Raw genomic sequence first — 14,826 nt, 5'->3', positions numbered from 1 at the left:
TGGTCCTAATACCGGTCCACAGATGGCAGAGGCTCGAGGACAAACTGCGGGGGAGCTGGGGGAGTTGAGAGAGGAGATGCGTGGTGGCCCTGTTGATCTCACCCAGTCTGGGGAAATCCATGACACCTTGCTAGTGGTGCGGCTGTCGATCATGTTGTTGATTGGTCTTGTGCCTTGTCGTCTTCGGTCCATTATGCACCGGGATGCGGACAAAGGATCTTTCTTCGCAACATGCCACCGGCATGTTGCCTACTTGAGAGAAACAACCAAGGGCCATCGGTGCGGTGTGGTTCAATACCTAGGTCTGTTTGATTCAATGCATCTAAATTCTCGGCACGTGCTATCCCCGTCCTCAATTTGGTAGTATCAATACTCTGTTGTCCACATGGCTGTATGAGCTTTCCTTCATGTTCATCGTAAGGCCAGTCTCATGGCGCATTTCATCATACGAGCACCCGATCTCACTGTACCCCTGCAGTTTTCCTTGGATCCACGTCCACCAGGTGAATGTCAAGATATACCGGCCAATCCGGAGCCAAGTTGCTTCGTGACTCTGACAGCGGCTTGAGCGCATCCTCGATCGCTCTCTTGTCCATTTGGCCTTTGGGCTGGCTCTCAATTTGAGCAATTTTCAAGAGATCCTCCTCGAGCTCTTCGGCCATTAATCGACTCGGTTGAGGTAGGAATGTGCCTTGACGCCCTTGATGGGTGTGTAATGTTGCATATGGCAGTGCTGGGCGGGTTGCTGCTTTCTCTGCCAGGTCACTCAGGGCATTGAGCCCACTCATGGCACCAATTGTTCGAGTTGATCTCGTAACATGCACGTTCTGACTGGCTGACCGGTCCATCTCGGGAGCCTCGAGTTCTTCGTCTTCCTCCGAGCCTGACTCGGCAGATCCTCGATCTCGGTCATCGTCGACTTTTTGACGCCTTCTTGTGTTGCTAGTCTCGCCTTCCTTCCGTGACGTCGAGAAGAAATGACGAGCGGCAATTTGTGCTTGGTGCGATTGGAAGTTGAGTTCTTTGTCGGTGAAGAGGGAGTGAATGGAATACAGCGGGGCAGTTTGATTCGCCAGCGCTGCACGACTGCGCTCTCCAGGCGTGGAAATGCCGTTCCGTGACGGGGAGCCGACATCATCGTCTGCAAGCTTACGCTTACGCTTGTTTGTAACCTCTGAAACACCGTTCATGTCCTCCTGTTCACGGTGCCTGGTAAAGCGTGTCTTGCGACTCGTGTGGTTGCCGCCAGGGGATGCTGGGTTGGTGATGCTGAACTGACTGGGGTGAAGGAGGAGTGCATTGGTGTCCGCAATGTCAAGTTGTTCCTTCTCTTTCATCAATCGTTGTCTCTTGCTAGATAGTGCTTGAAACAATCGTTCTCGCAGGGTCGAGGTCATATGTTCGCATTCTTCTGCGGCGAGGTGGAGACGATAATCACACTCATACTTCAATCTTTCGAGGCGGGCATTGTGATTGTTCTGTCTAGCGGTCAGCATTATAGCCTGACTGGCCGGGTCGAATGTTGAGTACCATGAGCTGGATGAGAGCTAGTTCCTTGGCCTCCTTCGCATCGTTGATCTCATGCACGAATTCGGCGTACCATTTGCCTGCCAGCGAGGACATTTGAGATTGATATGGTGTACCTGACGCTGCCAACTCGGCAATTCTGGCCACCTCTTCTGGTGAATCTTCCAGAGGTTCGGGTTCGTAGGGGTCAGCCTGGGAGATGAGGCTCATGTCATGTTGCAGAGCAATGAGCTGTTCTCGGTAGTGCTGCTCACGGTTGTTGTTTAACTCGTTGTGGAGCTCCTGCTGGTGCGCGACTTGCTGATTTCTGCGCTTGTCTTTCTTCGACATTGGCTGCGCAGGAGGGGTTGGCGACCGACGATGGGAGTATGCAGTTCCATCAGGACCAGCCATGGGAGATGCTGGAGATGGCGAGTAGGCCATGTTGAGACAAAGGGGTTGAATTGAATACAAGGCCGTCCCCTAGACGATCTGGGAGAGACGCGAAAATGCGTTTAGGTATGAGATAACAAGCACATGTGCTTTGGGAGAAAATACAGTAAAGAGGGCGCAGGGGAGATGGGATCTGGGGTTGACGCACAGTGGATTCTCCAGTGGCACGGAGACATAGTGACAAAGGTGCCAAACATGACAAACATGACAAACAGTTGGTTCATGCGGCCCTTGGTATTGATTGAATTGGTGACAACAATAGGACGGCTTCACTTCAATGGAAACATGGCTATTCTCCTTCGTTGCGCCTATCTCTGAAGAAAAAAGATGCTCCGAATCTGGAAGTCCATCATTTCGCCTGTTTACAGTCCTCCCATGCAGCCAACCTTGCCCACAGATCAGCTTTCGTCTCCAGGCGACTCTCTGCACTCCGAAGCTTGGCCAGCGTGGCGCCCACTGAGCCTTTCACGGACAATGCTTCCTGTGAGCATGTCCTGATTCTGCATTGTGCAGACAAGAGGTGGGACTGAGTCTGTTGTGCGTTGTATTCAGCTGCTCTCAATCACAACTAGGCGTGCAGCATCACCAATGCGCTCACCTTTCATGCGAGATGCGGATCTCAACCGCAGAGAGCTGCATACAATTGCTTAAGTCGGCGAAATGATAGCAAGCATGCCGCCAAGTCAGGAACAACGGGCAGGTCTTAGGTGAGCCTTCAGACCCGATCCCACTCGTATTCATCGTAGCATGTTCGGGTCGTACAGCTTGAAGCCAATCGAGCGGGACCAGTGTATTATTGTCAAGCTTCTCACCGCTCCCGCTCGCTCCAGACTTTGGTGCGAGACTCCAGACTGGGGGACACTCGGCAGGCCCGATACTCCGATACATACCCCTCTTCCACCCCTACCTTGGTGATACATAAACATTTTCCTCCCTGCTTGTTCAACTTAGCATTTACGAGGCTGAAAGTTCGAACCTACGTATCTGATCCTCACAATTGGAAAGAGCAGGTAGCGTCTTCTGAGCTAGCAGATCGCAGTTTCTACGGAACACTTTGGTGGGCATAAAGTTTCTTCCTGGAGCATTCTGATACTGCCGATCCCTCGCATCGCTTGCATCGCTATTTGGACCCTCAAGAAATCATAGCACATTATATCTCTAGAACAGCAGGACTCCTCTTTCCTACATCATCCAGCATGAGTCCGACCGTTATCCATTCCGTCCTCTTGTTCGACGGCCATAAAACTCAATCCAACGCAACTGTCGTTTTCGATTCGAACAGCGGCAAGATCACATCTGTCTCGACTGGTTCTGGCAGGGCTCAACACCCCCAAGGCGCAACCATCATTGATGGGACAGGCCACAGTCTTCTTCCAGGACTGATTGAGTCTCACATGCACTGCCACCCCCTGCATCTACCTCCAGGATCTGACGAGTCGACAATCTTGAGATCTCCCCTGAAATGCGGCGTCACCACCGTCTGCGACATGCACTCTGACCTGGCATCTGTACAAAAATGGCGCACAGAGATCGCCGAGGAACTTGCACAGGCCAAGAAAGGAGATGGCACAGTCACTTTATCTGACTTAAAAAGCTCGCTCTATGGTGCCACTATTGAGGGAGGGTGGCCAAAACCGATCGTCCTGGCCGGTCATCCGACCGAGGAGGTAAGTGTCTAGATCACCTCTTGTGTCCGCCTTGTCAAGTCTGCATGATGATAGGCCGCCTCGCTGGTGCTCATTTCACTGACTACGTCCAGGTGATTGAAATGGTCAAGCAATGGCCTAGTTTGACACCAGAGACTGCAGCAGATTATGTCAAGAACCACAAGGCGAACGGGGCAAACTATATCAAGCTAATGCAGGAGAATTGCTGTTCCCTCGCCATCCCCACAAATTCGATACCAGTTGCCACCCTCGAGCTCCAAACCTCCGTTGTCAAGGCAGCCCATGCGAATGGTCTTCCGTGTGTTGGACATGCACTGAGCGTTGACATGACTGAGATTGTCCTCAAAGCCGGAGCGGACGGTCTCACCCACACCTTCGTTGATCAACCTCTCCCGCAGCACATCATCGACCTCTACAAAAAGACTGGCGCATTTGTGATTCCTACGTTAACTGTATTGGCCAGCCTGACGGCCGAACTACAGGATTGGAGGGAGCGGTTTGCTGATCTGGCATACAAAAAGGGAGTCATTGACGAGGCGACCAAACAGAACATGGTCGAAATGCTCGGCATGAAGGATCCAGCCGCCAAGTTGGAATATGCACTGAACACAGTGGCAAAATTCAAGAAAGAAGGCATCGATGTCGTTGCGGGGACAGATGCCGTAGCAGGTCTAAAGGGCACTGGAATCGGCCCCAGCCTGTGGATGGAGCTGGAGTTGTACACTCAGAAATGCGACTTCACCATCCCGGAAGCTTTGAGCTCTGCAACGGCAGTAGCCGCGAAGAGATTTGGCTTCGCCGATCGTGGAGAAGTAACAGAGGGTAAACGGGCCGATCTTGTCCTTGTGAAAGGAAATGTCACCGAGAGGCTGCAGAACCTGTGGGAAGGCGAGGGTATTGTCGGAGTGTGGAAAGAGGGCCTCAAGGCTGCTTAGATTTGTTGCCGAAACATGAACGGGCAAGTAAGACACCTCTTTCGAAATCTTCAATTCCCTCCACAGAATCCTGACTCTTTCTTTCAACCTTTCTTTCCCACAACAAGCTGAATTGATGCGTGGGAGTCGTGCCTAGATGGGAGGACGGGCAGGAGGCTGCATGTGTCGTTCGCAGCCGCTCTAATCGAGCAGAGGAAGCCAGCTGGATAGAAGAATCTGGACCGCGCAACGCTTGCTTTGCATGTTCCTCGGGGCCCCAGATCTTGCGCGGTTGATACGTTGCAGGAGAGTATCATCACAACATTCTCCAGAGAGACATGAACTACGGAGACCTGTTGGCGAGTGGTAGGTGCGGCCATCTGGAGAGCGCAGGTATTGATGAAGAAGTTGTCGAATTGGTTTTCTGCTACGCAAACAAGGTATCTTGCTGAAGCAAGTTTCCTGGCCCCTTGTCAGATCAAACCTCGTCGGTTGTTGGACAGAACAAGAGCCTGTCCTTTGTCGAACCTAACCGCCAGTTTGAAAAGGATCTGCTATAACATCCTCGCCACGCCAAGAGCAGGCTTTCGAGCATTTGTGAAGTCTCACGCGCCAGCTACTGCCTGTGTTGGTTATTTCCAGGATTGGTAGGTTCCCTGACAAGCCGTGATTCACTGACCGAGGACGCGCGAGTGAAGGATTGATTCGGTCGATGGCGATGCGGTAACAGAGCCAGCCTCCCACAGTGGATGTAAATTCACACACCACTGCCTCAGAAAACAACAAAAACACAGCTTGGCGAAGGCAGTCATCATTCTCCCTCCTAAATCTTTGCTAAATCTACATACAGTGATCATCAGCTTTGCAACTGACCAATCATCCCGCCACCAAGAAACCCTTTGGAAAAAAATCGAAATGCGGAAACACGTTTTACAAGGGGTATTGCGGAAGATTAGCCTGCCTCTGCGATATTTTTTGAGGAACAAACCTGGATCCACCCAGAAAGAGCCGTCAGCAGGATCTACTGAGGATGTCGAGATCCCTACTGCGAATCCAGCCCTTCAGCCAACTCCAGATCTTCAGCCAACTCCCGCCCTTCAGCCAGCTTCAGACCTTGCGCCGTATCTTGAACGCGTCTTTGCCACCCAACGACGCACCATGGGCAGAGTAAAGAGTTACAAAGTAACAATTCGGCAAGCTGATCCCGTTCCAGAGCAGCACGCTGAGTTAATTGGGAGTCCAAAAGCCAACGAGTCGGATGTCCAAATCAATGATGGGGCTGCCATGCGCACTGAATCAATCATGGCTGAAGTAACTTACGAGCAGACACCGTCCAAGTCTGCTGAGGACGGTCATTTGTCCCAGACAGCCGTCGAAAGTGGCACGGTCGCACGTGCGCAAGTCCCATCATGGCGCCAGGTCGCAACGGATGACAAGTTGAACGGTCCTGGTCCAGAGATTCGAGATGTGGATTTGCCATCCAGAGCCAATCACTTGGAGGAGAACAACCAGCAACATGCGGCCGTCGGAAAGAGACAAAAGTATGTTAGATTTGACACGACACGGAACCAGACTATCGTGCTTGAGACACAGCAGACTCCAGTCAGAGGGTCTGACAGACAGTCTCAGATCCAAGTGCCTGCGCTCCAGCAGCATCGTCCTGTCGTGTTTGAGATACAGCAGACTACATCCAAAGGGTCTGATCAAGAGTCCGGGGTCCAAGTGCCTGCGCCCCAGCAGCATCGGCCCGTAAGGCGAAACAGGGCGGGCACTAACCAGAGCTCTGATATACTTGCCATGGTAGAGCGGATGTCCTACGGTCCTACATACCACTACAATCCTTGGTACGACTACAACCCTAGATACGACATGATGGACGGAGGCCAGACAAGACAAAACAGCACGCATCGAAGACTTTCGGATCTCTGGACATCAGTCCACATCGAGTTCGATCGGGTCAAGACCCCTGGAGCTCCAATGAAGCCGACAAACGGACTTTGCGCAGCAACAGAACCACCCTCGACGACTATCACTGACCAAGCGCAGGGATGCAAATGGCTTGTGCAGAAAGCTTCCATGCACCTGGGACGTATCCGTCAGATCAAGCGGCTGCCGAAGACTCATAGGGCTAACGGTGTTGGTCTGGATAACGCCACATGCCGACTACCTTGCGTCGTGATGGCATATCTTTTCAGTGGCTTCACGGAAAAAGGTGGTCTGGAACTTATGCTCGGAATCTGTTCGGTAAGTTGGCTCAAACTGCAATAGCTATGGATCCGGAGTGCCCAGTGGGCTGACATGCTGCAGGTCATTTCGCGCAGCCAGCGAGATTGCAAACAGGATCCTCAACATCCATACAATAAGGTCGAGCAACCCAAACACCTCATTCCAATTGAGCCAAATGGCCCGAACCTAGGGGCAACCCCAAGCAAGGTCTGTTTGGAGAGGGGCCGCTTCAGCAAGCCCAGCTGGATCGACACAAGCAAAATATACTACGTACCAGCGGGTCTCCTTTATGAGGGCAGATACTCAAATGCGCGACTGTCAAAGGGACCGTGGCTCAAGATGAGAGAAGCCTTATTTCTGGGATCATTGGCGGAGGAGAGGGCGAGGTTTGAGAGGGCGTTTGATCTGTATCAGGCTAGACACAACAGACAGAGACAAAATGTCGTTGCCGCCACTCCCGTTTGCCAGGATTGGCGGGCAATCCTTTGGGCGCCAAAGAAGAAGAGACAGGTACCCGGTACACATCAGTGACTGTTCGAGGATCATGAGCACTTGTCCGGCATTGTGAGCAAGGAATGGTGCGATTCAGATGGACGTGGACTTTGTTTTGTGGAGTTCGAAAGATCGGTATGGATGGTCAGAATGTCCATTGGATGGTGCGGCTAGCATACGACGCCTCGAGACTGCCTGCAAGGGCAACGGATTGTATTGGACAAGTTGGTTACACAAGGATACGAGAATGGGATGTCAGATATGAACCCCTTCTGTAGGGTTTTCATCAACAGAATATCGACCATTTGCGACATTGAGATCCGCAAGTATCAAGACAAAGATGCAAAGCCGCCCGCAAACCTCCTAGCAGTCTTGGTCTTCCATCTCTTCCTCATGCAACTACATCACGACACATCCCCTCCCTATTCTCTCTAAACGAGATATCTCTAGTCCGGCTTAAGCAGGATCCGAGACGCCGAGGATCATCAATACCCTGTATTTGCATATCAGCGATGGCCCGGGGAATGAACCTAGATAAGCCGGCTACACCTGTTCCTAGCTGCCGGATGGGAAACTTTCAAGCTACTGCATTGCTGCGTTGTCACTCGGTACCCGCATCAAACACTCACCCACCACAACGATGCTGGGGGGTGATATATACCTAGGTACATGTGCATATATACCGAGTACTTAGGAATCATTTCTCTCATCGCCTCGACGTTTGGGCTTGTAAGTTCTGCAAGGTGCCGACCGGGTGTACAGTCTCCAGGCCCCCCTTTTCCCCATTTATCTATCTCTCTATTTATTGATCTATCTCAAGAGAAAGATACAGCATCACTTCTGCCCTTCTTGACTTACCTTCCCTAATCCCCTTTTCTCTCCTCCATCTGTCTCTCTTTTCTTCGAAATCGCGATGTTAAGTCCCCAGGAAGAAGATCTCGAGAAGCTGGCAGAGACATGCCTCGCAACGGCAAGACAGATCAAAGAGTACCTCTCCGCAAAGAATCACCCTCTCCCTAGCTTCGACGAGAACGGTCCATCTTCGTTTCCACCCGGTGCGACGCCCGAGTTCCAACAGACCCGGCTTGAGCTGCGCACGGCAGCCAAGCGACTGTATGATCTCGCCTCCGGGCCGGACGATGTCGTGACGTGGCATCTCTACCACTGCGTGGGTAACTTTCCTTTTTCCCCCCAAGGTACCGAGAAGAAAGAGAAAACAGAAAACCCCCATCAAATGGATAGATGGGTAGATAAGATAGATAGCCCCAGCCTCCCTCCCTCCCTCCCTCCCTCCCCGTCTTTCCCCTTCCTCTTTCTCCTAGATAATTTGTTGTGTTCTCACCAAACCAACATTGTTGTGTCATATGTAACAGAACCACGACCTAAACGCCTTCCGCTATGTGTACAGATACAACGTGGCCGCGGGGGTCCCCCTGAATGGCACAATCAGCTACGCCGACCTCGCAGACAAGCTGGGGCTCGACGCATCACAACTCAAGCAGATGTTGCGGCAGGTTATGCCACTCCACGTCTTCAGAGAACCTGAGCCGGGGTTGGTGGGCCACACGGCCGCATCGCGACTTCTCGTCACCCACGCCGGGATCGCGACCTTTATGGGGTTTTTGGTCGAAGACACGTTCCCGCTGTGCGCGGTCCAGGTCGACGCGCTGGAGAAATGGGGCCACGGACGGCCCGAACCCACGAGGACCGCGCTCAGCTATTACTACGACACGGACCTCCCCTGCCACGATTACTACGAGACCAACCCGGCTGTGCGCGACCGGTTTGGGAGGCTGATGACACACCTGACCGCGAATCCGTTGATGGCTAACGGGCACGTCGCGCGCGGGTTCGACTGGAAGGCCTTGCCGAAGGATAGCGTCGTGGTCGACGTCGCCGGAAACGCTGGGCACTGCGCCATCCCGATCGCCGAAGCCACGGACCCGAGCGTGCGCATCGTCGTACAGGACCTTCCCAAAGTGGTATCCGCGGCGCGCGACCCAGCCACGAGCGTGATCCCAACCCACCTGCGCGACAGATTCGAGTTCATGGCGCACGACTATTTCACGCCGCAACCCATCCACGGCGCCTCCGTCTACTTTTTGAGGATGATCATCCACAACCATAGCGACGCCCTGGCCATCAAAGTCTTGAGACATATCGTCCCCGCCATGACTCCCACATCGCGCATCGTGATTATGGACCAGGTCATGCCGCCTGCCGTGGGAATGCTGCCCGAACCGCTCGAGCGCATCAAGCGGTCCCAGGACTTGCAGATGATGTTACTCCTGAATGCAAAGGAGCGCGACGAGCGAGAGTGGGCGGATTTGTTGGCCAAGGCCGGTGAAGGGTTGGTGGAAGACGTCTTTGCCGCCGCCGCAGCGGGAGAGGGAGAGGATAAGGGTGATGCTAGCAAAGGGAAAGTGAAGAAGTTGGGCATTGTGGCCATAAGGACTCCGCCGGGGAGTATGATGAGTTTGATTGAGGTCGGCTTCGTGGATGAGGAGGCCATCGCAAACGGCGAGGCGGGCGAGGCTGAAGACGGTGCAGATAGTTCTGGCGCGAATCGTAAGTGAGGATCTGTGGATGGGAAAAACGTTCAGCTACCAGGTATTCACTCGCACAAGGGGACCCCAAAACGAGAGGATCCTAAGGTAGACAGACGGACTATGGCAGAAAATACAAGTTCAACAATTGATGTTTGCATGAGACTTGTAGAGAGGGAACGCCTTTGTAGGTCCCTAAACAAACCGATGGAGACACACGAGAGCTCAACATCGGTTCGCAGGGGATTCCCAAATGTCGTCCACCACGGAGACACACGAGAGCTCGACGTGGTTCTGTATCAACAGAGAGACCTCCTCAAAAGCTCGACATTGACTGCTGAGGGAACTCCACGGAGACACACAAGAGCTCAACGTGGCTTCCTCACACACAAGTCCACTTTGATCCGTTATCAGCACACTCTGCTTTTCCAAACAGCGACTCCCTGATTTGCAAGGCACGCCTGACATGATGTTGCAGTCCTGGTAAAACAATAGCTCGACACGGCTCTTTCAGACAAATCGGCTTCCATCCGATATTAACACGCCCTCGTCCTCAAAAAGTGCCTGTTTGGTATTTCAGCGCAGGCCTGACGTGTTGCAGAATTGGCTAGATAAGACCTCTTTCGTCCCTTCAATACCCATTTTGTTCCATTTCCACAATCTCGTCCGGATCTGTCACCCAAACCAACACTTTCCCGCGATTGCTCGCCTCCCGTGCGGCCTTCAGTCCTTCCTCGAACTCCTTCTCCCAGAACTCAATGGATTCTCTGGTGTCTCTCTCTGTCCATGTCTTTTGTACAAGGGATTCTACATACGACGACGCAATCCCGGCTTCGACGTATGTTTGCGGTGATGGGGCATTAGCACCATTTAGCAGGTCTTCCGCCCACGAGTCGTATTGGTGCTCGCGTCCGTACTCCGTCATGCCGTCTTCCCCAATCACGGTGTTGTCCAACTCTTCGCGACTCATGAGTCTCGTCACTGTAGGTCGTTTACTAGCCGGGACGGGTGTTTCATGGAATTGTCTGCCAGCATACTTCTCCGCCGTCGGCGTTCCCGGCCCGAGTTGCGGTTCGGTAAATTCTGTTTCTGAGGCTGGGGGAGACGATGAACGTGATCGTGCTTGCTCGCTCAGAGAAAGCCGAGAAGATTTGGCGGGTTTGTATTTTTGAGCGTCTGATCTCGCCTTGTTGAGCCGCAACTCTTGTGTCTCGTTCACCATGATGCTGTCTGTGTGTCCTGTGAACCCTGATTGTTCGAATGGAGTACTTTGTGGGAGTTCTGCGTGTGACATCCGAGGGGTACTGGGTTGAGGTGGTACTTCTTCCGGTGAAGTCGCATGATGCGGCGTGAACGTGTCATCTTCCTCTTCGTCCTCAAACTCGTCCGCATCAGGAACGCGAAAGTGACCGGGTCGAGGATTTGCAAGAGATGGGCGCCAGGTGTCATCATTTGGATCAGTGACGTTAGGATCAAGGTGGAATCTAAAGGTCCCATTCCCTCTGGTATTCTGCATTGTGGTCGGCGAATGTATGTGATCCACGTCAAATGGAAGAGAAGATGAGGAGTCCGGCGACTGACTTGAGAGGTCAGCAAAGGTGCTGCCACGATAGTCACCAGAGCGACCATATTGGCCATAGACGGCTTTGACTGAGTCAACCGGATTGATGCGCACTGATTTGACAGATCGGCCGACTGAACCGAGATTTGTGCCGACCTGTCTCATTGCAGAACGTAGGGGAGTCTGTGGCGGAAGTTTAGTAGCGGGTGTGGCAGGTTGAGCCTCTGCTAATGATGATTCGCCGATGCCCTCGACTTCGTTTTCCATGTCAAGATAGCTGTCATCGATTCCAAATCCGCCGCTTTTCGGGCCTGGGATATGGCCTTCAACTGAAGCGAGTTTGCGCTTGTTGGTGCCTGGGGTATCGGTGGGGTTGAAGTCCGCCGCCTTACTCTCCGTACTATCGGCCATAGCTGCCAATTGTTCCCGACCTGCAATGGTGTTGGCTGTTCTGCGTTTCTTGAAATATTCGCGAGTAAGGATTCTGCTATCCACAGCAGGAGAATTGTGAGCAGGTGATTCAGGTTCGTGCAGAGTTATTCGTGGTGTTGGGGTAGGACTGCCTTGTTCTGAGAATTCCTCTTGTTCTGTGACAGTTGTGTCTCTGTCTTGTGCTTGATCTGGATCTTGGTCTTGGTCTGGACCACCCTGACTGCTTTGTTGTGGGGTTTGTTGTTGCGTCTCATTTTCTGCCGGACCTTGTGTACCGCTACCAGTGAGGTAGCCTAGAAATTTCCTCACGCTTCCCAGAATGCCTACTGGGGTCGGGGTTGGGGCAGGGGTTTTCGGTTGCTGAGGGCTCGGTCGCTCTCGCAACTTAGGACGTTTTTCGTGGATAGTTGGGCTGGACTCGGGGCTCGTGGGCTCGAAAGCTCGATGGAAGAAGGGAGATTCATGCCGGGAGCTGAGTTTTGGGGGTGCAGAGGTCAGGAGGCTTCGGTTTCGAGTCTTCGAAAACAGGAATTTGGGCTGTTCGGGGGTGACAGCCTTGCGCCGCTTCGACGCGTTCTGGTCGGTGCTCTCGTCTGGGTCTCGTCGCCGTTTTGCGCTCGCGGGCTCTAATTGGCATTTGCACGTTAGCTCGGCGTCCGTCTGGGTCGACGCATCTCTGTACTGGGGCTTTCTCTGGGGGAATGGTCCACTCGTTTCCGCCTCCGTCAGGGAAGACGGGTCCACGGTGAAGCAGCGGGGGGCAGAGAGCTCAGAATGGGGGTAGCGGGAGACAATGAGAGACGCCATGGACGCAGCGTGTCCAAGGTCGCGCGGTTTTCGCTCACGTTTGGTAGGTTGGTACTCGGAAAAACCCTCTGGCCGGGCGCCTTGTCCACGGGTGTGGACCATGGTGAATTGCTGGGTTGTTCTTGTGTGAAGTTTTTGGATCGAGAATTCCGAGACAAAGTGACGGACAAGTGACAACCTGGAAACAATGCAGATGATGGGAGCCGAAAAGTCAATTACCGTATTGGGATTAGTGTACTTTGGGTCTTGGCATCAACCTCGATGTCTTTAGCGGCTTCTAAAGAGACAAACACCGGCACAGTCTCGACATTGCGTCTTCCCGATATACGAAGTGGGAGATAAATGTCGTCACGACTAGGGTGGCCTTTGAACGCAGCAGAGTCTCACACTTGCTTTGGTAGTAGTTGCTTCCGACCTTCTAGGGCCGACAAGCTCCGTTCAAACCAGCGTCCACCTCGTCGTTCTTCAAGTGCCTTCTTCCTTGTCAAGCACAATGGACATTGTCATTCTATCTATCCTTGGCTACCAAATCGATGCATTCTGACGCAATGGCTCAATTATCTCTCGACAGATCGCCTGCCTAAATTGTGCATCGTCCCAGCTGAAGGCATACTCATCAAATGAGCATTTGAGGCACCTCGCAATGACAATGCGGTATTTGATTGGCAGCACGCCGTCACTCTCTTCGTGCCATTGAAGTGCTCGAGGCAGGCGAGCGAGGCGCGAGTCATCGACACAGGTCAAGTTGTTTTCAGACAGCCAAGCCTCGAATGGCTTTTGGTGGCCGATCTCAAGAAGGAGGACGCCAAGTTCGAAGAGGGCATCGATGGGTTTGATATGCTGATGAGCCGAACCGACAAGAGCCGCAGAGGCGTTGTGAAAGGTTTTCGAAAGGAGGGGATTGCTCGTGTAGTATACCGGCTTGCCACGAGGGTGAAAGAATGTAATGATGTTCTTTGTCCAACACTCCTGGAGCCAGCCTGTCGCGCCTAGCTGCACGATTGAAGAGGCCAGCTTGAGAGCTAGGATGGTGATATTCTTGGGAGTAATTGTGTTGTTGCACTGTAAGAGGTCTGCTAGAGTTGTGGTATCCACATCTTCCCCGTGATTGAAGCGTGAACTGACAGGCAGTGTGGTAATCAGGTTGTCTAGTAAGTGGAAGCTGTTCTCAAGATGTTCAGCGCGTCTGATGGCGTGACAGAGATCCTCCACTGGCCTGTGAGAAGCTGTCTGCAACCTTGACACGCTGATCACAGTCTGGCACCACTGTGTACCAGAAGCATCAGCAGCAACCGAGATGCGAAAGCTGATCTCCGGCCGCGGATTCGGCTTGCTTGCTTCGATCTGAAGCACGCGATCCTCCAATTGCAGGGTGATGTGGTGCGAATCCAGACAGTTGGGCAGTCGGGCACTTTGCAGAGCGTCGTGCAGGCTGTCGGCATGCTTACGGATGGAATGAAGCCTCGTGGAGAGATTCAAGGCCTCCAGCTGATCGGTCGTCTGTGTTTGCAGACGGTCAAGCATCTCGCTGTCGCTAATGAACCCACTTAGGGTCAAGTTCGACTGGTCAAGCTTTGCCACAAGCTCTGTAAGTTCTTTTTGCTTCATGGTGAAATCGACACGCTTCCTCCAGCCGAAGCTGCCATTGACAAGGGGATCAGCCGCAAGAAGAGCCTTCAAATCATCTTTTGCTACCTGGAAAATAGGTCAGTCGCAACAGACGGACCCTGTTCGGGTTGAGCGAGTGTTCATCTTGAGCGATAGTACGGAGCTCATTGGTGTCGTTCGAGTCTTGAACCTTTCTTTCCAGAAAAGGGTGGTAGCCAGATTTACGCTTGACAACTGGAAGACCATATCAGAAGTGACGGCCGAGTATCAAAATGGCATAGGTCAAGAACAACTCGAAGGTGTCGAACTATTCACTTTTGTTATCCAACTCTCGGATTTCACCCGCTTCGGGCAGCTCCATTCGCAGACACTCTACTTTTGCATACGTTATGATGTCGATAGCCGAGAGTATTGGGACAACAACAACGGGCTCAATTACCAGGTTAAGTTTTACGAGCGTGACCGGTGGGATATTTTAGAACAATTAGAACGCCGCGCTGCCGAGGAGAACCGCCATTAGCCTGGCGTGTGGTGTACAAGGACGGACGGACCTTGAGCAGGAGAGCTTCCCATTCTCATTGAATAGAACTAAAGCTGTGACTGCTGACTTGTTG

The 14,826-nt window shown here is 52.7% G+C and overlaps 6 protein-coding genes across 6 annotated transcripts; 3 read left to right on the top strand and 3 right to left on the bottom strand.

Annotated features, from left to right (window-relative positions):
• Window positions 1-461: 461 nt before the first annotated feature.
• On the bottom strand, window positions 462-1,950 carry Z520_00286 (uncharacterized protein; the record flags this gene model as incomplete). The annotated part of the gene is made up of 2 exons (XM_016770807.1): window positions 462-1,478; window positions 1,531-1,950. 2 exons carry the CDS (start codon window positions 1,948-1,950, stop codon window positions 462-464), a joined length of 1,437 nt encoding a protein of 478 aa, XP_016637717.1.
• Window positions 1,951-3,155: 1,205 nt separating this feature from the next.
• Z520_00285 (uncharacterized protein) lies at window positions 3,156-4,561 on the top strand (the record flags this gene model as incomplete). Its single annotated transcript, XM_016770806.1, has 2 exons — window positions 3,156-3,626; window positions 3,719-4,561. The coding sequence occupies 2 exons, from the start codon at window positions 3,156-3,158 to the stop codon at window positions 4,559-4,561; spliced, it is 1,314 nt and encodes a 437-aa protein (XP_016637716.1).
• An 894-nt stretch (window positions 4,562-5,455) lies between these two features.
• Window positions 5,456-7,297, top strand: Z520_00284 (uncharacterized protein; the record flags this gene model as incomplete). The annotated part of the gene is made up of 2 exons (XM_016770805.1): window positions 5,456-6,784; window positions 6,848-7,297. 2 exons carry the CDS (start codon window positions 5,456-5,458, stop codon window positions 7,295-7,297), a joined length of 1,779 nt encoding a protein of 592 aa, XP_016637715.1.
• An 874-nt stretch (window positions 7,298-8,171) lies between these two features.
• Window positions 8,172-9,834, top strand: Z520_00283 (uncharacterized protein; the record flags this gene model as incomplete). The annotated part of the gene is made up of 2 exons (XM_016770804.1): window positions 8,172-8,426; window positions 8,632-9,834. The coding sequence occupies 2 exons, from the start codon at window positions 8,172-8,174 to the stop codon at window positions 9,832-9,834; spliced, it is 1,458 nt and encodes a 485-aa protein (XP_016637714.1).
• Window positions 9,835-10,435: 601 nt separating this feature from the next.
• Window positions 10,436-12,706, bottom strand: Z520_00282 (uncharacterized protein; the record flags this gene model as incomplete). The annotated part of the gene is made up of 1 exon (XM_016770803.1): window positions 10,436-12,706. One exon carries the CDS (start codon window positions 12,704-12,706, stop codon window positions 10,436-10,438), a length of 2,271 nt encoding a protein of 756 aa, XP_016637713.1.
• Window positions 12,707-13,126: 420 nt separating this feature from the next.
• On the bottom strand, window positions 13,127-14,356 carry Z520_00281 (uncharacterized protein; the record flags this gene model as incomplete). Its single annotated transcript, XM_016770802.1, has 2 exons — window positions 13,127-14,299; window positions 14,327-14,356. 2 exons carry the CDS (start codon window positions 14,354-14,356, stop codon window positions 13,127-13,129), a joined length of 1,203 nt encoding a protein of 400 aa, XP_016637712.1.
• Window positions 14,357-14,826: the final 470 nt, after the last annotated feature.

This window comes from Fonsecaea multimorphosa (assembly GCF_000836435.1).
Source record: "Fonsecaea multimorphosa CBS 102226 unplaced genomic scaffold supercont1.1, whole genome shotgun sequence".
Classification (NCBI taxonomy): Eukaryota; Fungi; Ascomycota; class Eurotiomycetes; order Chaetothyriales; family Herpotrichiellaceae; genus Fonsecaea; species Fonsecaea multimorphosa.
The sequence above is the reverse complement of the archived record's forward strand: the minus strand, read 5'-3'. Positions and strand labels throughout refer to the sequence as shown.